General features: G+C 38.0%; 1 protein-coding gene across 1 annotated transcript; it reads left to right on the forward strand.

The window, feature by feature from the left end:
* The first annotated feature begins 66 nt into the window (after positions 1-66).
* On the forward strand, positions 67-17,845 carry LOC149783592 (uncharacterized). Its single transcript, XM_089931850.1, has 4 exons — positions 67-112; positions 11,022-11,717; positions 13,331-13,546; positions 15,247-17,845. Exons 2-4 carry the CDS (start codon positions 11,060-11,062, stop codon positions 16,002-16,004), a joined length of 1,632 nt encoding a protein of 543 aa, XP_089787976.1. The 5' UTR covers positions 67-112; positions 11,022-11,059; the 3' UTR covers positions 16,005-17,845.
* The last annotated feature ends 8,723 nt before the right edge of the window (positions 17,846-26,568 follow it).

A 26,568-nucleotide genomic window follows, 5' to 3' on the forward strand; every position in this document is an offset into this window, starting at 1 on the left:
ACATATTCAGGACGTATCACCCATCACGTTTTAAAACCAGTATTTATTTTCATTGTCATTCTTACATTTGTCATCATTCACCAAACAGAAACTTGGGAAGACAACATTGAAGGTAACACGCACTTTCTAAAATTTAGACCGTAATATGAATTATCCCAATATTATAGTGTTATTTAAATTTAACCACTAATAATAACACTTAAGGAGTTATATTTGCATAGAAATACCTTATGTTTATGTAACCTCAATTTTCTCATATTTTCTGCCATTTGAATATTCTGATCTGTTGCTACGTATCAAATAATAGCACTGATTTATCTATAGTTGTAAATGTCATACCGCTTATAGATGATCAGAGTTAGGTTTAGGCAGGATGGAGGATGCCACGTATTTTTCTATGTACCAAACCGTTTGTTCAACTGAACTCTAATACTTGATATTTGCACCTATTTAATATGTGTTAATTCATCCCGCTGTTATTTGGCTATTTGTAATCGTTAAAGTTTGCTCGCAGATTTCCTTAAAATCACATAGCTATTTGGAATTTTCTAAATTTTATAAGATTTACCTCAATTGGACTTGTCTGCTTCTGATTTATCTTCATCTGCTTTAGGTTGCTCAAAGAGAAATTTCATGCCCAACTCAGTTATCATTTTATTATAGCACCTACCGCTTGCATATGGTATTTTTAACAAGAAAGAGATTCGATCTTTCTGTCTGTTTTTCTGTCTCTCTCTCAAATGTCTGTAGTCCGACATATATACAGGTCTTATAATCCTATGAGCAGGTCTTAAGTTTATATTACTTGCCAACATGTTAGACAGACACGCATGCATGCAGATCCACAATGGCCGTGCATTTTCCGGTTCGGGATATTTCTACATCGACTGGAGGAATCGAAAGAACCCAGGAAAAATCTAACCTTTAATCAATTAGGGTCGTATTATGACATATAAGGAATACTACTGATGGACATACATGTAGCAAGATTAATTAATTATCCCAATTAGATTCATGTTTACATCGGTCAGGTTGTGTAAATATGAACGTTTTCTATGCTCATATCATTTGAAATAACTATATATATATATATATATATATATATATATATATATATATATATATATATATATATATATATATATATAGTACGTTGGGGATGTATAGCATGTGTGAGATGTATAACTTTTTTATTAAAAGAAAACGAGGCTTGCCGAGTTTCCATTTAATAACAAATGTATACAACGAGTGGTATATTTTTGATACAGCATACGTACAGTACATATATTTTACTTATATTACATACAAATACATATACTTGCCCTTTCAACAGAGATAATTTTTACTAGAGGCAGCTTTCTATTGACCAAGTGAATGAATTCTTTACATTACCGAGTGTGTCCGCTACTAAATGTAGTTGTATGCCTATTGTGGGTATTGACAATCATCTTTGCATATTGATAAGTTGAATGTTTTCTTTTTTTAGTTTCGTTTTTATTCACATTAATTAAATCAAAATAATACACATTTATGATTTATAAGTGAATGATTGTTTTAAGAATAAAAGTAGCGCACTACAAATAGGCCTACTTGGCGACCGTTCCGGTGGCCTAGTGGTTAGAACGTCCGAGTCGGATGCAGAAGATCGTGGGTTCGATCCCCGGCCGAATCATACCAAAGATTTACACAAATGATAATAACAGCTGCCTCTTTTGGCGCTCAGCATTAAAAACTTACTGTTAGGACTGGTCGGCCTGGTGTCAGGATAATGAGACTGGGTGGGACATCATGCTACATGTCTGCGGCATGATGCCTCAGTGCTAGACATCACTATAAACTGTTACACTGCAGACATCGCAGCGATATGACTGAAAAAGTGTTAAAGCTACGTTAAAAATCCAAATCACACACACACACACACACACACACACACACACACACACACACATTTGGTTTGCTACGCCATTCATTTAAACGCTAAGCCATTCACCTACCGACGCATGAAAACTATTGAGGTAAATAATCTTAGCGAAATGACGAATCAACAGGAGGTAATTCAAACATTGGAATATATTTACAGTTGATCTAAGTCATAATTCTGCTTTAGTAACTGCCACCATCGACCATAAACTCTCTCTCTCTCTCTTTCTCTCTCTCGCTGTCCCTGTCTGTCTGTATGTCTGTCTATTTGTCTCTCCCTCTCATCGTTGGGTCGGTTCGACTTATCTTTTAACATCATTCATAAGTCCAGAGATATGATGGGATGACAAACAAAACTCCTGTACGTTCGTCATTTCATCGATTTTAGCCAGTATCTTGCTACAATGAGAGAGAGAGAGAGAGAGAGAGAGAGAGAGAGAGAGAATAAATAGTAATCGATGTTTAGAACATTATAGCATGTTTAAGAAAAAACAATTAAAAAAACCCCAAAAACATAATACATCAGAATGTGTACCATGTAACCGAGGAACTTATTGTATAATGTCGACATGGTTGCAACTTTGTATTATTGATAAACACTGTATATAAATCACAAGGCTAGTGGAGACGTATGGTTACGACGAACCATATTCTTGTAGGTCACTTGGTGTAATTTGTATTTTAAGGTTTAAATCAAACCCAAATTATTTTTCTCTCTCACTCTACATTTGGCGTAGTTTGTCCATTATGCATGAGATGGGAGTATGAACCTAAATCAGGAAAGGACTGTGGTGAAAATGTGTACTATATTAAACTCATTTAGAAAAGGATGATTATTAATACATTTTAATGCTATTTTCATACGTCACTATTGTGGAAATTCATCACTGATCTCGAATAAACTGCAGACGGTCGCTAGTATATATATACATGCGTATTATTGCGCCATTGGCGGATCACAATTTGATATACCAATATTATTGGTATATCAAATTGCTTAATGACAACGTTAAAACCATGTTATTATTAATATATATATATATATATATATATATATATATATATATATATATATATATATATATATATAGAGAGAGAGAGAGAGAGAGAGAGAGAGAGAGAGATGGATTGATTGATAGTTGAATACCAAGACATTCATAATAATTCAGATGAAATGTCTTACACTTAATTTTTTTATTACCGTTTAAATGCACCATGAAGCTGTTCTTTGGGACTAGATTTGACCGTAAATACGTGGATGCATTTAATCAGATACCTTATTTCATTATTCTGGGAATTAATGAGGGGCGCAGCTTTGTTGTCGTAAATGTAGTTCTCATTGCTTTTGGGGTCCTCGATAACCAAATGGTTTAAAGCTCCCTCCTTTACCGATCACTGCCATCCCACCTCTATCCCCGTGGGTCAATCTGGGTATGTGAGATGGCTGCCAGTAGCTTCCCGTAGATCGGTGGTTCCTACCGCGGTTTTCAAGAGTTTTTCCTACATCAGTTATACTGGCCGCCATGTACGACAATGTATGCGCTTAAAAATGGCGTTAAACTCCTAACAACACCGATAACAATTGTTTACTCTCTCAAGTACATATAGGTAAATATAAAGTTAAACAGAACAGCAATGTCACCTTTCACTACATACAGCACACAATGATCACACTCTATGGGTGTTTATCCATCTTCCTAGTCTGTTGTTAATCGATAGTTTTAAGGTCTAAAGTTATGACGTTTAGATATTTTGGTAGATAATATGAATAATCTTGAAACGTTACGTGTGTTTGGAAGAGTTGTCGATGATAACCTTATCAGAAGAGTCTTTATCGCTATTCCAAGTCTAAATAAAAGCAGCAGATGATCTCTTTTCTATGGCTTGTATTAACCGGTGTTTAATAGTGACATTGTTTGTGCCGTATATAAATAAATAAATATATATATGTATATATGAGAATGTTTATCGTTGTAATATGTCCAGCTCTTGAGAGCCAAGGCTCACAAGATCTGCTCAATATTCAACTCGTTTCATAAATTAAATATTAAAATATTAAATCATTACCCATTTGAGATCCCTCTCTCTCTCTCTCTCTCTCTCTCTCTCTCTCTATATATATATATATATATATATATATATATATATATATATATATTCATTCTCATATAGTTTTTTTTACATATTTTATAGCAGTAGTACTGATTTAAGTATAGACTAATTATAGTTTAGACTGTCTCAAATGTTCCCTTCGTTTCCACCAGAAGATTACCTAATTGATATTTTAGTATGTTGCCAAATGTATGAGCTGTAACTCTTAATCAAGTTTTCACTCTTACTGAAGCATGGCCAACATGTAAATAGTGTATTCAGGTACTTGCTGATAATATAAAATGCTATGTAACAAACAACACCATAATGGTTGTGTCGCATTGTAAGTAGCTTATCTCTCACATGCCCTGTAGTTGTATTAATCCTGTTCTTGAATCTCAAAATTAGCCTGATTTTGTTTCGCTTATTTTGTGGTGTATTTGTGTGTATGCCTGTGTGTGCTTCACTTAATTTCAACACTTTTAAAGAGACAAGTTGATTGAGTGCCTTTCTAATGTAGCCTATTCTGCTTGGTCCTATGGTGGGATTCGAACTCTGGTTACGAATCAGAAGACCTTAAGAAATGAAACAAAGAGATAATCCCAAACTGAGTATTAAACTATGTACCCAGATACTTGGGTCATAAAATACAGCTGTGAACGCATATCGATTGCTAGCATTTGTATTATTTTGAGGGAAAAAAACAACAACCTGCAACCTGTTGTTGTACTTTGTACAAATTTTTTACCCATTGAAAGAAAATAAAATAATAATAATACCACAAGCAAGCGATAATAAGTGTGTGTGTGTGTGTATATATATATATATATATATATATATATATATATATATATATATATATACATACATACATACATCTGTATGTTAGGGATGTAATTTTATAGGTAAATATATGTGTTGTGTTAAATAAAACATTGTAATTTAATGTGTTGTGATGGGCACGTTCCATTCATGTAAAAAAGTATATGTGTTGTGTTAAAAAGACAAAGACATTGTAATTGAATGTGTTGGGGTGGGCACGTTCCATTCATGTAAAATAGTATATGTGTTGTGTGGTCTAAGGTTGACATTGCCCGGGGTGGGAGTGGGTGACAAGCGCCCCAATCCTCCAAAATGCCCCATATGGCCTGCGTCTCTTACTGCCTCTGTCAACTAAAATCCAGCTCCTGGCCTTCGCGAGTGGCTTAGATTTGAAGCCCGGCATACCATGTTTTCTACTAACAGGAGAAGGGGAGAAGGCGGCCCACTGGCGCCTTAAAACCAGTTGTTTCCGGTGGATGGGACTCGTAAACCTTGGATGGTAGCTCATCTAGGAGATGGAAAACTCCGATTCCAAACCTCTGCTGCCTTGTGGCTATACCCACTCATGGGAAAGGCTAAGGGAGTAAACCCCGACAGAAAATCCGGAGATGGAGTCCCTAAGGCGGTATGACATTGACTTCAACGTCATTCCGGCAACTCCTGCGACGCCGTTGGTGCCAAGCTGTATCGGCATTCGTCGTTCCCTTGGGCACACCAGCTGCGTGGAGAGGGGGGATCTGCTGCATGGGCAACAGCTGATTCTCCATACCACCCTGCCCAGGCTTCATAGCTCCACTGGAGAGGACACTCCAGCGTCGTCGTACGGCGTCGGCACAACACGAGAAGTAGCAGTTTACCGGTTCTAAGTCAAAGCTCGATTGGCGTAGAGCTTGGCGCCAGGGGTTACTTCTGACGGTGGGAGAGATCATCAGGTCTCACTGGACAGCTACCGCCCGCCTCAAGCTGGGCAGCCCCCAGTCAGTAAGGTGCTGCCCGCCATGGCCTGCCTGCTTCACTGGGTGCGTGGAGCTTAGAGAACCATCTCGACAAGTGGGCCACAAAACTCTGCACCAGGAAAGACTAAAAGAAGAAATAAAAAGACTCCAACTCTTCGTTTTGCAACCTGGAACATCAGGACCATGTGTCCTGGATTGACCACTGACCTACAGCAGATCGACGATGCACGGAAGACTGCCGTCATTGACAGAGAACTCTCCCGACTGAACATCGACATTGGCTGCCTCCAGGAGACCCGACTGGCTGACAGCGGCACCATCAGGGAAGCCAATTACACCTTCTTTTGGCAGGGGAAGCCCTTGGATGAACCTAGGCAGCATGGTGTAGGCTTTGCCGTCAAGAACACGCTAATCACCTTCATTGAACCTCCATCATCAGGTACTGAGAGAATCCTTGCCCTCCGGCTGTCAACATCCTTAGGCCCGGTCAACATCTTCAGTGTGTACGCCCCAACCCTCTACTCCACCTACGAGGAGAAAGACAAGTTTTATGAGGCTCTGGATCAGGCAATATCCAGTATCCCCAACAATGAAAGCCTTTACTTACTAGGAGACTTCAATGCTAGAGTGGGAGCTGACCATGAGGCCTGGTCCACCTGTCTCGGCTTTTACGGAAGGGGCAAGATCAACGAGAATGGTCAGCGACTGCTGGAGATGTGCTGCTCCCACAGCCTATGTGTGACAAACACTTTCTTCAAATGCAAGGAGATCCACCAGGTGTCGTGGAGACACCCACGTTCACGCCACTGGCCTACCAGCTAGACCTCGTCATCACCAGGCGTGCAGAACTGGCCAGTGTCCTCCTTACCCGCAGCTACCACAGTGCCGACTGTGACACGGACCATTCCCTCGTGGCCAGCAAGGTGCGAATATTACCCAAGAAGCTGCACCAGGCCAAGAAGAAGGGTCACCCACGTATCAACACCTGCTGTGCAAGCAACCCAGAGAAAACACAGCAGTTCATCAGCAAACTGAAGGAAGCCCTCACCAAAGTGACACCTGATGACACCATTGATTCCAAGTGGTCCCATATCCGTGACTCTGTGTACAATTCAGCCATCACAGCTTACGGGAAGAGGGAGCGAAAGAATGTCGACTGGTATGAGGCAAACTGGGAGGAGATGGAGCCCGTGACTGAGGCAAAAAGGAAAGCCCTCCTGGCATACAAGGCTGCACCTAGCCCCAGAACACTACAGGCCCTCAGGATTGCAAGGAATAACGCCCAGAAGACCGCCCGCCGCTGTGCCAACACCTACTGGCTGAACCTTTGCAACAGTATACAGACAGCTGCTGACACCGGGGATACAAGAGGAATGTATGAGGGTATCAAAAAGGCGACAGGCCCCCCCAGCTACAAGACCGCCCCCCTCAAGTCCAAGACGGGCGAAGTCATCACAGACCAGGGGAAACAACTGCAACGATGGGTTGAGCACTATCTCGAGCTATATGCAACCCAAAACAATGTCACTGGAACTGCCCTGGACGCCATTCCAGACCTGCCTGTCATGGAGGAGCTAGACACACAGCCCACCCTGGAAGAGCTCGGAAAAGCCATCGATTGCCTTGCCTGTGGGAAGGCTCCTGGAAGCGACGTCATTCCGCCTGAAGTCCTCAAGAGCGGAAAACCAGCAGTGCTCCAGCCCCTACACACACTCCTCTGCCTTTGCTGGGAACAGGGATACATCCCACAGGACATGCGTGACGCCAACATCGTCACTTTGTACAAAAACAAAGGAGACCGTAGCGACTGCAACAACTATCGGGGCATCTCCCTCCTCAGCATCGTCGGAAAGGCCTTCGCCCGTGTTGCCTTGGCAGGTTTGCAGATCCTAGCCTCCCGCATCTACCCAGAATCCCAGTGTGGATTTCGAGCCGGCAGGTCAACTGTAGACATGATCTTCTCACTACGTCAGCTGCAGGAGAAGTGTCGCGAGCAGCGGATGCCCCTCTACATTGCCTTCATAGACCTGACGAAGGCGTTTGACATGGTTAGTCGGAGTGGACTCTTCAGACTCCTGCAGAAGATCGGCTGCCCCCCACGTCTGCTTGCTGTCATTATGTCGTTCCACGAGAACATGCACAGCACAGTGTGCTTCAATGGCTCAACATCTGAAGCATTCCCAGTCATTAGCGGAGTCAAACAAGGCTGTGTCCTTGCACCGACGCTCTTTGCCATCTTCTTCTCCATGCTTCTCCAGTACGCATTCAAGGACTGCAGCGAGGGAGTGTACATCCATACCAGGGCTGACGGCAAGCTGTTCAACATCGCCCGTCTCCGTGCTAAGACTAAGGGCACAGAGGTACTCATCCGTGAATTGCTCTTTGCCGACGATGCAGCCTTGACATCACACACGGAAGATGGACTTCAGCAGCTGGTATGCTGCCTCTCCCATGCATGTAAGGAATTTGGACTGACCATCAGTTTGAAGAAAACAAATGTCATGGCACAGGGCACAGACTCCCCTCCCTCTGTCTCCATCGATGGGTACAATTTGGAAGTTGTCGAGAACTTCACATACCTCGGGTCTAACATCTCCAGCTCACTCTCCATTGATTCTGAGGTGGGCGGCAGGATTGCCAAGGCAGCAGCAGTGATGGCCAGACTTAACCAGAGGGTCTGGAACAACCCCAACCTCACAGAGAAGACCAAACTGCGTGTCTACCAAACGTGCGTGCTCAGCTCACTTCTCTACAGCAGTGAAACATGGACCACCTATGCAAGACACGAGAGGAAACTCAACAGCTTCCACCTGAGATGTCTGCGGCGCATTCTGCACATCCAGTGGCAGGACAAAGTACCCAACACAGAGGTTCTAGAACGCGCCAACATGAACAGCATGTTCTCCATACTCAGCGAGAGGCGCCTTCGCTGGTTCGGCCGTGTCAAGAGAATGGACCCAGGTCGCATTCCCAAGCACCTCTTATATGGGGAGTTAGCAGAAGGTGCACGACCAACTGGACGACCACATCTGCGCTACAAAGATGTTTGCAAGAAGGATATGAAGACAGCAAACATCAATGTCAACGACTGGGAGAGCTGTGCAAACAACCGTTCCAGCTGGCGTCTAGCTGTCAGGCAGGGAGTTCAAAACGCAGAGGAAAAGAGAAGAATAAAGCAAGCTGAAAAGAGAGCTAAAAAGAAGGATAAGCAAAAGCGTACTTTGGAGCTATGCCATCGTCTCTCGTAGACGGACGGATGCCAAGATATGTGTTGTGTTAAAAAGACAAAATCATTGTAATTTAATGTGTTGGGATGTGCACGTTTGTTTTCCTTCGTATGCTTATATTAAAAACATGATGTTAATAAAGTGGTGATCTTCTTAAGATTCTGTTTATTTAACACTTTAAAAACTTGATAAATATCTTTTTAGTCTGACATCATTGGAATATTGCTTTTGCATCCTAAAATAATGTGATATTTATCCTTTATTACATTAGAATTAATATTATTAACTTTTTGAATATTATTTGATGGCGATTATACCCAATGAGCAAGCATTGCGACCATACTCAAACAGCAGGCCATGTCCTAAAATATATTTTCATACGAGTTTATTAAACTTCAACTGAATGGATTTATATGACAATTATTCATACACAACCCACCCATGAAATATTCTTATAAACATTGTGCTGAAGAAAAAGAAATTTCACATATCTTCTACACACAGATCTATGAATCTGCTCTAAGCTTATATAAATTATGTGTTCATTAGCAGTGATTTAGTTTAGTTCAACACAATTCGCAACAAGTTTACGTAACTGTTTATCAAGCAACGTCTACCTATATGTGTTTGACACCTCAATCATGGCACATGCGAGTGTCTTTCAAAATAATATTTGCTAGAATATAGAACTTGTACTTCTTATAAATTTTCAATGTTTTGTTTAGTAACAATGGAAACCAGCCAGTTTAACACACATACATTTTGGATTCTTTGCATACATCAAGAACGTATTTATTATTTTCAGGTTGTTGATGTTAGATTTGACATTTTTAGTAGAGGTAGTTGGAAAATAAGATGATGTAGTTTATGATATACCTTTGAGTTTTGCTTTAACATCCCCCTCTTGAAAAATTAATGGGGACATTTGTTTTGAGACCATTATTTTATCCGACATTAACTTAGGCAAAATGTATCAAACGTTAAAACGTAAAAATATAATTATAACACAGATGGCTTCAAATTAGTACAGATCAATTTAAATAGCAACGTAACAACAATAATGTTGGTCTGGTTGAGAGGTATTTAAAGAAGACCACTGACAGAATCTAGTTAGCATTCATTGTGGGGGTAGTACAGAAAAAAGTTCGACCTACGCAAGATTTATGTTTCAAGTAGCCTTCTTGAAGGTGCCCATCATCCAAACTTTCTCACATCCTCCACACATCCTTGATTTGTGGAGAGGTACACGATACAAAAGCCGCTATGCAGCTGAAATTGCAATTTTCCACTACATGAATAACATACTAAAAAGGGAATGCACAATGGCATTCAATAATTGGATCATCAGACTGAGAATGTATGTAGTATTGCATTGGGAGAATAAAAAAAATTGTAGAGCTTACTTTTAAATAACCCTTTTATTTATTCCTTCATTTGAAACTAAGCTTTACAGATTCATTTTACGTACCGTGCGTTTTTTAACCCTTGACCTTTATGACGTTTTTCTTTGCTTTTGTACAATCCAGTGTGTTCTCTCCTTACTGTCAAATCACCGGGTTAATCTGAACATCCTCGGCCTTTTCCTTTAAGTAAAGAAGGAACGTTCTAATGTAGTTCGGCGGCGAAGGAAGACAGTATCGGTAGACTGAAAAAAAAATCTTAAGTTTGTATTTATCCCGTTACACTGGCCAGCACTACATTCAGTGTAACTGCCGTCAAAAAATTTATTTCCATTTTGATTGACCATGGTAATTTTTATTTAATTTTTAATCATATTCTGATACATATTCATTGTATTATTGCAAACTTCATTGTTTTGGTCAGCTAAATTGAAATACGTTAACAAGACAAGTTATAAACTTAAAATTCATGAAACCTTTCCTGCATTATACTAGCAGACGTCCCTCAAAGTTAATGGTTGAAACAATAGTTTGTGGTGTTAATAAAAAAGAATTACAAAATATTAACCGTTTTGCTCAAAAGGTTCCAATACTTTTATTTTCAGTTTCCAATATCTACAGGTCACATCCATTCTTTCAAAAGATGTCTTCCAATAGATCCCCAACTTTGTGTGAAAGAGTTCTGAGGAAAATACAGGCAAAGACAATAAGTGAAGATGAATTTGGGAAAGCCAAATCATTCCGCCTGTTCAGTATTTCTAGACCTCACATGCGAGGATTCCATGCCTCTTGGATGGGTTACTTTATTGCTTTTACATCATGGTTTAGCATTCAGCCTCTAATTCCTACAATAACAAAAGATCTTGGCCTTTCGAAGGTGGAGATTGCACGCTCTGGAATTGGAAGCATAGCAGCGACAATCTTTGCACGAATAGGTGTCGGTCCGCTGTGTGACAAATTTGGTCCAAGACGAGCAATGTCAGCAATTCTGATACTGGGATCAATCCCATTAGCTTTATCAGGTCTTATCCGCGATGGAATAGGACTACTGATTGTTCGTCTCCTCATCGGGATCCTTGGGGCAACATTCATACCATGCCAGGTTTGGACCTCGGCCCTGTTTAACGTAAAGATCATTGGGACGGCAAACGCTGTTGTTGGTGGTTGGGGTAACCTTGGTGGTGGTTTCACATTTCTGCTGATGCCAGCTCTGTTTGAATTGGTCAAGATATGCGGAGCGGATGAATATCTGGCTTGGAAAATTGCTCTTGTTATTCCAGCAGCACTTGCTCTCGGATTCGGTAAGTTTTCAAGGTAGTATCACGTCTAAAGGTCCAAGGTAACTTGAGCTCTATAGCCTCATTCCTGTTATAATTTTGCTTGTTTATAACATTGCTGCTTTCGATACTTTCGGTTTCGCTAGTACCATTGTTACTATTATTTCTGACACAATATTGTTATAAGTCAACAAGCAGGGAAAAAGATAATTAAATAACCTTTTCCTGTCAAGGGATGGGTGTTTTCTCTTCAAACATGCGGCGTAGCTGCAAGTCAGATTTGCATTTGGAAAATGCCAGATGACCTGATAGCTTTGTTTTTGTATGCCCTCCCCTATAAAAAAAAAACCCAACCAAAAACGAATAAATAACAACATTCCCCAAACAAACTTGAACATCTAATTTTTAAGAGAAAGAACTTTAATTTTAATCTTGTAAAATATAATATAGATGTACTTTTGTACTGTGTTTGAAGGGGCAATCTCGTAATTACAAGGCTGTGATGTATTCTCCAAATGTCTAAATCATCATAGTTACAAAAACAATATCAGCCTTGTAGTGTCCGGATGAGAATTTAATCAGCATGCCTACTGGATGGGGATTTGATGATTGTGACTATAACATTTTATCACCGTAGTGGCCAGACTTGAATTTAATCATTGTGACCGTAAAATATCACTCAGCCATCCAGTGACCTGATGGGGATTTCTTCATCATGACTATAAAACATCAGGCTGTAGTGACCCGATGTAGATTTACTCATCATGCTTATACTTTAGCAGGCCTTTAGTGGCCGGATGATGAGGAATTAGTAATTCTGGCTATAACATTTCAATTAGCCCTGTAGTAGCCGGATGGGGATTTAATCGTTATGGCTATAAATTAGCCCTGAAGTGCCCTGATGGGGATTTACTCGTTATGGCTGTACATCAGCCCTGAAGTGCCCTGATGTGGATTTAATCGTTATAGCTATAAATGAGCCCTAAAGTGAACTGATGGGGATTTACTTGTTATGGCTATAAATCAGCCCTGAAGTGCCCTGATGGGGATTTACTCGTTATGGCTATACATCAGCCCTGAAGTACCCTGATGTGGATTTAATCGTTATAGCTATAAATGAGTCCTAAAGTGCCCTGATGGGGATTTACTTGTTATGGCTATAAATCAGCCCTGAAGTGCCCTGATGGGGATTTACTTGTTATGGCTATACATTAAGCCTGAAGTGCCCTGATGGGGATTTAATCGTTATGGATATAAATTAAGCCTGAAGTACCCTGATGGGGATTTAATCGTTTTGGCTATTAATTAGCCTTAAAGTGCCCTGATGGGGATTTAATTGTTATGTATATATCAGCCCTGAAGTGCTTCGATGGGGATTAAATCGTTATGGCTGTAAATCAGCCCTGAAGTGCCCTGATGGGGATTTAATTGTTATGGCTATATCAGCCCTGAAGTGATTCGGATTTAATCATTATGGCTGTAAAATATTAACCCCATAGTGGTCGGAAGGGAACACTATTCATTAAGGCGTTAAAATAGCATCTCTGTAGTGGTCAGAAGGGTGCATACTTTGTGTTAAAATTAATATATGAAATAATGACAAAATGTACTAATCACCTCAATATCTACACTTCTAGGCATACAAATCATTTGGACGACAGACGATTGTCCCCAAGGACACTGGTCAGAACGCAAAATCCCGGAGGGAACACTTGTCAGTACTTCGGACTTCAGTAATGGTCATGTAGAAAACCATGATGTAAAGGATACCAAAGGAGATAAAAAGAATGAGGAAGACAGAGAATTGGAAAGAATGATCGTTGATGTGGGAAGGAATCCAACCCCTGACTCTAGTAAATTTGCTTTCAGCTTTACATTTCAGATCTGAAAATCTTATTAAATGATTTTTCTATGCTACCATAGTTTTATATACATGTTGACGTAAGATAAAAATATAACATCTACTTTGTTTTAGTAGATATTCTGAAATATTTCACGAGTAAAGTGGAAATAATATATTGTCAGGCATAGCGAAGATACAAGGTATCAATGCAAACTATTGCCACTTCACTCGAGAAAGATATCTTTATATCTACTCAGAAAATGTATGTTTTTAAATTTATTGTATACTTCTAAAAGCAAAAGCCGTCCATTTGCATGGATTATCTCCATTCTACGCCAATGCGATTATCAGCTGTATTACTACCGCTGTTTATATCTATATTGTTTGCTTAACTTTTTCCACGATTGTAAATTGTACGTTAAGATAATGGTCATTTATAAACAGCATGTTTACAAGGCTAACGTTTGTCCATGATTGTAGATTATAAATAGGTTTTTCTTGAGATTAGAATGTTCTAGAAGCTATCCTGTTCATATTTTGATGGGATTTTCCATTAGGATGACTCAGGTCTTGGTCTAGTGGAGAGTCTATATATATATGGAACTTGGTAAACGAATGATTGACTCCTGATTTTACCATGAGTCTGTGGAATCCATGAGTAAGACTTCACAGTTTTATTCAAATGCAAGTCAATATATATTAATCATTTATATCATCCGTTGGAATTACTATGCTATCATCGAATTAGATTAAACATTATATTGAATTATTGTGAAATTGTTCAAAGACATCCTGGATTTCATCATTGTGGTACATCAGGACATTCAATACCATTCCAATTCATTCGAAACTGTATATACATTCGGACTTGAGATAAAGCATTTATGATTATTTGGTATTTCATTTTCAATACTGGTATTTCAGGTATACGATATGGTAGGAGTGACATATCCAAGCAACAGGTCTTGTAGTTCTATCACAGACAGTTTCCATGATTCATATAGAACGTTAACTATAAAATACGTAATACTTGAAATCTACTTCATGTTGTTTTAGCACGTTTATAGATGTTTCTTGAAACCTCATTGACCAACCGCCCCGGTGGCCCAGTGGTTAGAGCGTCCGCCTCAGATGCGAGCGGTCCTAAGTTGGATCCCCGGCCAAGTCATACCAAAGACTTACAACAATGGTACGAAAAGCTGCCTCGCTTGGCGTTCAGCATTAAGAGGTTAGTGTTAGGACTGGTCGGCCTGCTGTCATGATAATGTGAATGGGTGGAACATCATGCTACATGTCTGCGGTATGACTCCCCAGTGCTAGACATCACTATAAACTGGCACATTGCAGACATCGGAGTGATAGTACTGAAAAATTGTTAAAGCTATGTTTAAAAAAATCACATCACATCACACATCATATTACACCACCAATAGAAGAAGACTGATTTAGGCCTGACTATGGCAATACAGGTTTCTGAATAACGTACATAAAGGCAGACACACGCTTGGTAAGAAACATTTCTAAGCCCAGAATTGTTTTATAACAGTTTCTAACCTATATCGTACTTATCGCGGTTGCAGCTTGCTACTGCAATGTATGATAACTTCTTAATTATTGATCGGTATATTTGGCTCCACTAGGACATACATTAAAAAAACTCCATTGTTCTGTTCAAAAAACATTACACATAGGATTTGTTTTTTCTTTCAGGTGCTGATGAGAGCTGTTGCAGAAATGGTTGTGCTAAAGATAACTGTTGGTTGTATTTTACAGTGTTTATTTTATTTGTTCAATATGGACTTTGCTTTGGAGTTGAAATCGCTGTGAATACTGTCATGAACTTGTATTTCTTGTATCGCTTCAAAGTAGAAAATTGTACAACCACCTCTGAAGGACACGTTCCTCTATTAAACTGGACTAATATCACCACAATGCCCCAGACTTTTCCAGACACCAATGACTGCAGTATTCTCACACAGAACACTGCAAGTCTCATTGCGTCCATGTTTGGACTAATGAACCTGTTTGCACGAGCTTTAGGTGGAGTGTTTTCCGACCTACTACGTAAATTTTTTGCCATACCTGGGCGCTTGCTGGCTCACTTTGTATGCCTCGCAGTTGAAGGTGTAATGTTGATTGTCTTCAGTCAGATGACAACAATACCTTTCGCTATTCTGGTCATGATTGCCTTTAGTCTCTTCGTCCAAATGTCTGAAGGAACTACTTTTGCGCTCGTTCCATATCTTCATCCTCGTTATGTTGGCATTATATCAGGGTTGATAGGTGGGGGCGGAAATGCGGGCGCCATAATATGGAACACAATTTGGGTAGATATGGTAGATTCAGACCCAAGCCGATGGTTTTGGACCCTGGGGATTTGTGTTCTAAGTGGTAGTTTTCTGACTTTGTTAATACCCATTCAAAACAAGCGAATATGGGGTTTACGTTGCCGAAATCAACAAATATAAATTTCACTTCTTCTTCCGTAGAAGCAGTTGGTGGAACGCTTCAAAGAACCGGTGCTGTATATTATATTCCGACACAAGAAAGTTTCCTACATATTCTAAGGGAAACTGAAAAAGAAAAGAAAACAATTAAATGTAATAAAGTATTTTAATGTAATTGATGATGATTGTTTTACGTTAATGCTGATGGATAGGTTAATCAAGGTCCCAACATGATGTTTATTGAGGTCAACACCATGGCCTTTGAAAAACTCGTGATATTCAGGCGGTTTAGAACTATCACTCGCATTGAAAATTGTAGTCATTTCGTTATAATGCAAATATTTCTCCAAACATACATTAGTCGTTGTGCTTTTGAAGTTATCAAATAGTGTACTGAATTTCATCTTAAATGTGGAAACAATATGAAAGAACTACACGAATACTGCATTTGATACTAGTGGATGTTGTCTATTTAATTTGTCTTGTGTCAGGTAATGGTTGATTGATATTTCTTTCAATGCGTGTCCTTCTGCTTATCACTTTATTGTCTTTTGGAATAGGTTATACTTGGTAAGCGATAATGGAAGAACAAAAAAATGTGAAGTAAAAAACAATTCGAAAAGTGGGACTGGAGCCAAACATATGATTCCGAACCCATGTAGATTTATCGATCGGAGTAGAACAACGTTTTAATTCTAGAAAACACTTTTAATATGCTACATTAGCAGAACGTACAGTAGAAGGGCATATATGTTCTTTATGCAAAATTGTATGTTTTGCGTGTGTGTGTGTGTGTGTGTGTGTTTGTGTGTGTCTCTGTGTGAAATTTGGACTTTTAACTTTGCTTTGAAAGTATTTTCAGTGATATTGTTTCGCCGTCTACATAGTAGCAGCTTATAATGGTGTCATGCTCTGGGGGATTATTTTGACACCGACCAGTACCACCACTTACCAGCGAAGCAGCTGCTAGTACCATTTTTGCAGAACTAAAAACTAAACTAGACAAAGTTATATTTCGTCCGTTTTAATACCTCCTACAGAAAATTTGAAAGGTTCAAAACATCAACTCTGATTATTCTTAGAGTACGAAGAACCGAGCGCACATCCCACCCCTGCTCTGCAACGTCAACAGGCAACACATTCGATCCTGAATCAAACACAAAATGTGTTCACTATGCTACATTTCGTTGACTGGCTCCAGTGCACTTTACCTATCTGACTCTGTGCGTTAACACCACCTAGAAATGTACGCTCCGACACTCGTATTCTTATTGTTCCGCTGTTTGAAGGGAGTCTTGTGGATAACGTTCTCTAGCGTACCAAGGACAAGATTTGTGGAACGAACAGCACAATGACCATATACACTAGGACGCTATCATAGCATTCAAAAGGGTTCTCAAAACTCACATATTCGACTAAAGAACAGATTTAATAATATTAACATCCTTAATTATTGTCAGCATGTTTTAGCATTGTAATTTCGATGTATATATTTGCATGTGTTATCTAATGTACAAAAGCTCTTATAGCTTCTAAACATTAGGTGCTGTACTAAGTCCATATTATTACTATTTTTATTATTATTATTATTATTATTATTATTATGGTGGCTGTTGTGGATGTAAGATGCATGCGTATTATATTGGGAAACATTTTTGCCGACACGAAGACGGAGGAGTCCTGATTATATGCTGCAACAATACTAAATGTAAACAAGATTCTTTCTTGAAGCACGTTACCAACAGCTAATTTCGGGAGTGACTTATCAATATGTATTTGATTCGAATTTTGAGGAACAGTATATGTTGCCGTTATTGAGGGTTTAATTATATTTATAAAATTGACGTGTCTTCTTAAAACATCATTCTTGTTCGTTCGTAGTTTATTTCTCATTTCCAAGTCTTTACATCTCTCTCTCTCTCTCTCTCTCTCTCTCTCTCTCTCTCCACCAACACACCCAACTATTCACCCATCCGTACATTATTATCTTGGTATCCCCCATCTACCTCATTGTTATTTATTAATTTGTTATTACTATTGGGTATCTTCTAGGTATTGATTATCCTGGTTAGCCTTTTTTTCTTTTCTTTTCAAGGCACATGTATTTTTGAGGCACCGAAAGAAATAATTAATTTATAAAAGGGTTACGGTTACTAAAGCGTGTATTTTCCCCTTACTAAAGTGTGTATTTTCCCCTGAGGCGAATGCTGAAGGCAGGGTTCCAGCCCGCGCACTGGATTGAGCATACCCTATCGGGCAGTAGACCTGGGCCATTCCCCCATCTCCCCCACCTGTTTATGATGTCATGTGTTCAAGTTAATTTTGTATAGTGATCACCTGACAACATGACATCATTGTTTTTGTTATGTAGTCTGTAATTTTGATTAAAAAGGCTAAAATCAGAGCCACGGACACCATTGGAGGCACTTAATATTTATTGGTACGTTTCACTATTTTCAATAGGGATGATATTTACAAAAGCAACATTTTATCGAAAAAACTGGAAGTACCTAGGAATTTTAGGTATATTATATTAGGTATGTTAGTTAAATATAGAGATAGGACGGATTCATGGAAAGAGATGAAAATAAAAGGAATACATGGATAATGGAAGATGTTGCTTCAAATCTGAGAAGTAAGGTAGAAGATAACTATGTAATCAACTAGGATACAACATGGGGGCATTGGGCCAACATCAATTCCTTAAAGATACAAAGTTTAATTTTCAAGTATATGCACAATGCATGGTTAACGGGGGAAGTGGTCCTGAGAAGACGATTGATAAGGCTAATACCGAAATGCCCTATGTGCAAGCAGTCAATTTTCGCAAAATACCATGCCACAGCCCAATGTGACATAAGAAAGCCGGATTAAACTAATAATGGAAATATGTAAGGTAGACGTTGTTCGTACTGATCAGTGATCACCGAGCACCATATAAAGCTAATCTTACAATAGAGACAGGTTTGAACTTGTAATTAGAGCTAATGAGCTGATATAAGAGGCGACGGCAGCAGTACACAAAATCTCACTAGTCGAGTCAACAATGTTTAAGATGCAGGACCGATTGTATATGTCATTTATCGCAGAAATAGACTAAATCTCACTAGTCCAGTCAAAGCTAAGATCGTATATCATCGTGTGTGTCATTCACATAATCTAATTTTGTATTGCTGTATTTGCGTAGTGTTTAGCAGTAAATCAACACATGAAAGGATTTACAGTACAAAGACAATTGGAATAAAGTGCATTCCCCTAAGACACACAACAGCAACCGACACAGGCTGGTCTGGGAAATATTTGAATACGATTACCACTGAACCACAGTGGTTCCATAGTAAAGATAAAACCAGGCAGAACACTTCAAAGGGATAGGTGAGTAAAAGCAATCGCAACGTAAATATCCGTAAAGGTCAAGAAATTAAATAAACTTTAGCAACATATCTGCCCACAAAAGTCTGTATCAAAAGTCTATATCAAAACTAATCAGATGCACTGGATACCTCGTAAGTGTCAAGGCCAAAAATTTACTTTGTTAAGCACAGACATATGATCTAAAATCACATGTAATTGCAAATTCTCAAAAGCAAAATACCTAAGAACTAAGTCTTTTTCGAGAAGCGTTTGGTAAATAACCACAACTTCATTCGTTTGTTCGTGTTTTTTTTCTCTCTCTCTTTTCGGCCAAGAGTCAGTCAGAGAAGGAAAACGAATGTTAGGGAACAAAGATGGCGATCTCCTGTCCACATCTTGATTAAATTTATATACAATAACTAAAATGTGATGGTACCCATGTCGACCAACATGTATCTGTCGAAACAAGGTTAACAGTCTGTGACATTTTTGTCATAATAAAATGACAGCAGTACTACTGAAATAGCCAAACCGGACTACCAATATTCAAGTTAAAATGTATCCCTGGCTGTGAAATTGTAATGCACAGTCCTGAACGGACATGAATATAACCGTATATACGAACGGTTTCCAAATATAAACTCAGCGTGTAGCTCATGGCAAGCTTCACAGATCCATGTTTACAAAAGCGACATGGTGCATATTTAATTATTAATAGTTATGTTCTTTCATAAGTAAACTGTGGTTTCTAATAGAGTAGACCGAACCTATTTCTGAGCAAGAGAAATATTGATGGAAAGTATTCCTATGTGAAGTAAAGAGCAAGGATCAAAAGCAGTAACTCAGAAAAAAATGAATCGTGATTGCACAAACGATTATCAAAGGTTTCCCCTTCTGTTTTACTCACGAAAACCAGAACGGACCGATATATCCCCTACATCCTTGTTATATATTTTTGCATGATGGATTTAATACCGCATCAACACTATAAAGTCTTTGTAGTGCTGATGAAAAGAAGAGTTATACAAATGTAAATATAAAATAATGTAGAAGACTTGAGTGGATAGACCCTTCCGAATTACTGTGACCTCATGTGACCTCATGTTGAGTACTACAGAAAAACATATAAAGTAATTATTTTATGCATTGTCAAATTTCAAAATGTTATATTCCTTAAAGTTTAATAACTGTGACTTTGCCTCTTTTGCTTGATGTGCTAATATTTCTGGGAGAGAAGTGGTAGCTTGAGTTAGTTATCCAAGTGTCGAGGGTTCGATTACCGCCCATGACATCTGGAGTCGGTTATCTCGGCATGTCTTTGAGAAAGAAACTTAGCCCACATTTCCTCTGCATGATATAAACAGCATTATATAGAAAGCGCCTTAAAAATATCCAAAGCATTTAAATCAGTAGATCTGGATTTCATAATTGATTCTGTCCGCCGATATTTATACCCAACAATATCATGATATGCGTATAAAGACAACAAAATACCAAAGACACAAGAAATAATTCAAATGCTCATGACGAGACCGTCCATTATAAAAAAAAACAATAAAAAGACACACTCCCCCTAAAAGACAACCCAACAATAGAAACCATGAAGATGGATGCCCACTTAAAAAGTGAACCCATATTCAGATCATATTTGCTTTCGGCCAAAGGGGAGCCAGAAATATAAACTATGGTTAACAGTGTCCAGTTTTTATATCACTCATTAAAATATTTAAATATTTACTTTTAGTTTGATTGTTCTGATGAAAAAAATATTGTGACAGAAGTGACCAGAAAGTGGAAGGTGATTTTTGAGAGAAAAAAATCCAATGTCATTACAGATTAGTTAGATTATAAATATATACATTTATATAAGGGTCACTTGTTCTTTTGGGCAACTACAAATTCGAGCTTGGTATCCCTAGCTTAAATATACATTTTAAAAATATAATCTTAATAAATATAAGATAAGTAAGTATAAGCAACAATGATGAATACATTATTACAGGACAGGAAACACGATCGGACACATTTAACATCTAACAATTTAATTGGTTGGTAGGATTCGCGCATTGCTTGCGAAACAAATCGAATATTATTTTTGGAAGATATTTTAATTACATAATTTTGAGCCATTTCATTTCATGCTGATAATTATTTGTGCTGTCCTTGTTTACAGATGGTTGTGGTCAGAAGCAGGAGCACAGCCAGCTTTAGAAGATAGTGTTGGAGTTGGAGGATTTGGTTATCCTGCAGGTTACCATGGTGATGTTAGATCTTGTGCCCAACTTTAATTATGTTTTAGAACAGTTAAATTCTCACTCAGCTATAGCAGCGGGGTGGTGGGTGGGGGTGGCGAACAGACCAAGGCTGTTTTCGAAAATAAAGGCTTCTACGAAAACTTCGTTCGAAGAAGGGGCTGATTCCATAAATAAACGCTTCTACAAGATATTAATTTTGATCCTACAACGTATGGAACTAATGCTAGGTCGGTTTCCCCTGCTGCTGTAGTATTTTTTTTTTTAAATATTCTCTCGAGACCTATTCGATATCGTGTTCGAGGATCATGTAAATTTATCGTTACAAATCCATGTGGTGTTACTTGAGCGCGGCTGAAAAAGTTTCTAAATTTATTTATATCCATGTCACCGCTGCACCAAGTTTGATGAATATTTCTTAGTGTATGCGTATCCACGCCATTAAAGACCGCTAAAATATTGCAGTTATCTCTAATTACTTTTGGTATTTGTGTATATCGTTGAGTCACATAAATAACTTCGGTATTTTTATGACGTCCTCTGGAAAATATTCTGGCTGGATTCGCTTGTTTATCCAACATTACATCGTCGTAAGACAACTAAATTATTAATTGATCCGTCAGTTGAATCAACTGAAGGAGCTTCTTCAATATCTGTTATAAAATCGATAATATTATCGACGTCACTTATCAGCGACGCGTTTTCGTTAAAATCTTTTAATACCTGATAGCATCGCTGATCATCAACAGATGGTGCAACCATATATAATTTATCCCATTTCAACCATCTCATTATCAAATTTAACAGCAACTGCGTTTTCCTACTACTAGATGGACCTATTATTATCATTCTAATATAATTTGGTAACACAGCATTATGTTTAACAGGTTCATGTTTTTTTTTTGTGGCTGAAAAATCAATTACATTCATATATAATTATATCATGGATTTATATTGTGTGAAATGTAAAACTCGTACGCCAACAAAAGATTTAACTACTGTTGTTACACGCAACAATAGATCGGCCGTTACCGGTATATGTGTAAAATATGGTACAAAAAATTTAGATTTACTTCATCGGGTCAGAAACCAGTCAAAGTAAAAGTAATTAAAAAAAAAAGAAAATCTACTGCGGTGACATCACAACAAAGTTAGCGTCAATACCGGGATTTTTTTGGTCTAAATATCGTGGAGAAAAACATCTACCAGGACAAATCTGTCAAAGAAAAATTAGCTAGTTGGATAATTAATACTGCGATGAAAAGTAAATTTGCACTAGGTGCTGGTAATTAAATATTATGGAAGCAATTTATTATTCTCTTGCTGGATTTTGGAAAGGTAACCCAGCTATAAAAAAACTCGCCAAAGCTGCTCGAATAAAACCTGCTACGGCTGCTGCGTGGTTATCTAAACAAGCTATTTGGCAAATATATTTACCACCACCTAAACGAATAGAATACGCTCATTTTGATGTTAGTATTCCTAATGAAGTTCATCAGGCTGATATAATGTTTTTACCACACGATATTGTCAATAGTAACACATACAAGTACGTGTTAACTATAGTTGATATCGCAAGTAGATACAAAGAAGCGGAGCCGTTAATAACTAAGACAGCCACCGAGGTCGCTAACGTATTTGAAAAATTTATCAACGAGGACCATTGACATGGCCGATCTTATTTCAGATTGATCCTGGAAGAGATTTTCTTGGTACTGTATCTTTTTTGATGAAAAAGAATAATGTGAAAATAAGACGTGGAAAAGTTAATATTCATAACGATCAGGCAATTGTTGAGCGATTTAATCGAATACTTGCTGAACGACTACTTGGATATCAGTACGCAATGCAATTTATTCAAAATAAAAGATCTCATGATTGGGTCGCGAGATTACCAGGTGTTGTAGCAGCAATACATAATGAACCAACACGAGCAATATCAATGAAACCAGCAATTGCTATTACAAAAAAAAAATATTGCAATAAAAAGACGTGATTTTTCAACTCGACCAGAGTTGGGTGATGTTATTGTACGATATTTATATAAACCTGGTGAGGCTGAGGGCGGCAGAAAAAGAGCAACAGATTCTATTTGGAGTACAACAACGCATAAAATATTAACTGTGACAAGATCATCAGGTAGACCAGCGAATTATACACTTGATTCACTTGCTCCTCAGCGCGGTTTTACTCGTGAGCAACTATAAGTAATTCCAGCTGATACTCAATTACCACCTCAATCACTTAGATAATCAAGTCCACGCCTGTTACATTCTAAACACGTTTAGGTAACATTTTCTCGCGTATGACCTAATTTATTATTTTTTTCTGTCAACGGTAAACTGTATTGAATCATTTTTCTGATATTTCCATGTCATAGTACAATTACAACCTGAACAATGATTATTTTGTTGTTGTCAAAGCAATATTATAAAATCTACATCTAGGTCGAATTCGTAATTATTTTTTTTTATCAAATTGTTTGCAACCAAATAATTTTTTCTTTATCATATAATCGTCGGTTTAATTTTCTGTTGCTGTATTTAAAACGACACGTCCTAGTTGAGATATTTTTCTAACCCTAGATACGGCTAAATAAACTAAATTAGACCACTCGACGCGATCATCAACAATCCAAACACGATATTTTGTCGTCGAGTATCTGCTGGTCTATAACATAACGGTACTGGCATCAATGGGATTTTTTTTATGTAACTGAAATAATTCTTGTTGAAGTAAATCAAGGACTATTTTTCTACTAGCAACTATTAAAACACTTGGCGTCCACGCTGATAAAAAGTCTTTCATTAATGTTTCTGGAATTATTTCACGCATCACAACACACTGAGTTTTGTTAGATCGTAATCGAATTACTTTTTTAAATTCACTTAGTTTTTCATCAAGAGATCTATAATCGGTATTAACTTCTTCATAATAATCAACAAAATTCTTCAACCACTCATGAGGAGATTCTCCATCAATAGGCGATGGGTTGACCGTGATCACCGCACATTATTATTGCAGTATTTCTAGTTGATAACCAATCAAGAAACATTTTTAGTGTATCCGTTGACACAGTACAAATTTCATCCCAGATAATATTTTGATTTATATATTTTTCACCCATTCGTGAAGAATTCCATGTACCACCGCTGTATTTGAAAAAACTATGATATGTACATGAATTAACGCCGCTCTGCTTCATTTCTCTCGCTTACCGATGTGTTGGCGTTGGCGTTTTCACAACGACGTCAGAGTTTTTAAATAATTCTATAATTCTTGTTGTTTTTCCTGATCCCCCTGGTCCGTTTACGTAAACGATTTTATACCTCGCGATGGGATCATACACAGACGGTGCTGATGAAATTTCTAAAATACTATCGGAATAAAATTTATCTTCAGTTGATACGTCGGCCTGTTCGCAGTAATTAAGAATATGTTCATCTTTTATTCTCCATGTTCCCTATGAGCCGTCACCGGTTAATTTTTCTAACGTCGACAAATGTTTTCTATCTATGTAGAATAAATCAGTTGCTACTCTGACTCCGTCGCTGGGAAATCTGTTTATCATCGACAATAAATTTATACTCGTATACGCGAGCATTGATGATCTTAAATGAGTATTCTGTGGTGATTCTCCTTCAAGATAACTAACCACGGTACCTAATTTTGTTCCGTCTGATAAATAAATATTTTCTCGATTACAAATTTCACCTTTCTCAGTGGTATCAGCGATTATAAAATCTAATTCGGCTTCATCCATGATTAATCTACAATGATGGCGTTGATGATCGTTATTGCCGCCCTGAGTAAATTTACCAATTATTTTTCTTCCAAGATCTTTTGCGTTGTCCTGTTTCGATGGCAACCAAACCGCGATTTGTTTTTTATATGAAATAATTGCTTCACTGACCATCAACGACGTTAACATCGCAGAATCTAACATATATCGCAGCAGCACTATTGGAGCCCATCGTTGTTCCGAAAAAATTTTACCAAACCAAACATAACAGATTTTATGTAAATTATCAGCGAATTTAAACGAAACAACACGAGCAAAACTCGTCAAAGGAAAATCTGGCAGCGGACCATTAATTGCCACACGAGTCATCTCGTCGGTGGGATGACCAAATTGTGCAAAATATTTAGCGCACTCACCTAATCCTAAAAAACTTCCTGGATAACATGCAATCATGTCAAACGATATCATATCAAAAAAATTGTATTCGGTATTCCATAATCCGCCGTGACCATACTCGATACAACTTTGTTGTATATCTATAAGAAACTCTTTTCGTGTTGGTTTCCATGAATTTTTTTCTCTTGCTGCGTGAGCAACAACAGATGGAACAGTAAAACAGATAACAAGTAATTGTTCATTTTCTGAATATTCTTCTGCTATTTCTTTCATTGTATTATGTAGTGATTCACTTCTATACATGTCGCCGTTAGGTCGTAAAAACTGATCGTATTTTTCATGACTGGAAAATAACCAAACAGTTACAGGATCGGATTTACTTATTTTATAAATAAATTCAAACATTCCTCTAGAACTTGCAGCAGATTTTTCTGCCGCAGATTTTTCTGCCGAATAAAATTTATGGATACGATTTCGTGGAAAAATAGTTACCGAGCTGATCCATGCATGAGAATTATGATCAATAATTACAATAGGTGCTCCTTTAGATTTATACGCGGATGAATATAAAATTTCTCCTGATAATGTTTTTACCGTCATAGGAAATTTTAATTTTGTCGATAACTCAGCAACATCATTTACTGATGCACCATCAACAACTAATTTTGCCCAATTATTTATTTTTTCTCGTCGTAAATCTGTTAAACCGTTTCCACGTTTTGCATTTGTAAAATGTTCTATTACTCGCTCAGCCACACAATTTATTTTCACTGACATTTTCATTTTAGTGAGATTTTCAACGATGGTTTATTTAATCGATACATTCCATAAACAACAGCAG

Source organism: Sinohyriopsis cumingii, chromosome 14 (assembly GCF_028554795.1).
Source record: "Sinohyriopsis cumingii isolate HCF-2022 chromosome 14, ASM2855479v2, whole genome shotgun sequence".
NCBI lineage: Eukaryota > Metazoa > Mollusca > Bivalvia > Unionida > Unionidae > Sinohyriopsis > Sinohyriopsis cumingii.

Coding starts and splice junctions, on each gene's coding strand:
- LOC149783592 (XM_089931850.1), top strand. CDS start 11,060: ATGTCTTCCAATAGATCCCCAACTTTGTGTGAAAGAGTTCTGAGGAAA. Junction 11,718..13,330: donor AGCACTTGCTCTCGGATTCG/GTAAGTTTTCAA, acceptor CTACACTTCTAG/GCATACAAATCATTTGGACG. Junction 13,547..15,246: donor GAATCCAACCCCTGACTCTA/GTAAATTTGCTT, acceptor TTTTTCTTTCAG/GTGCTGATGAGAGCTGTTGC.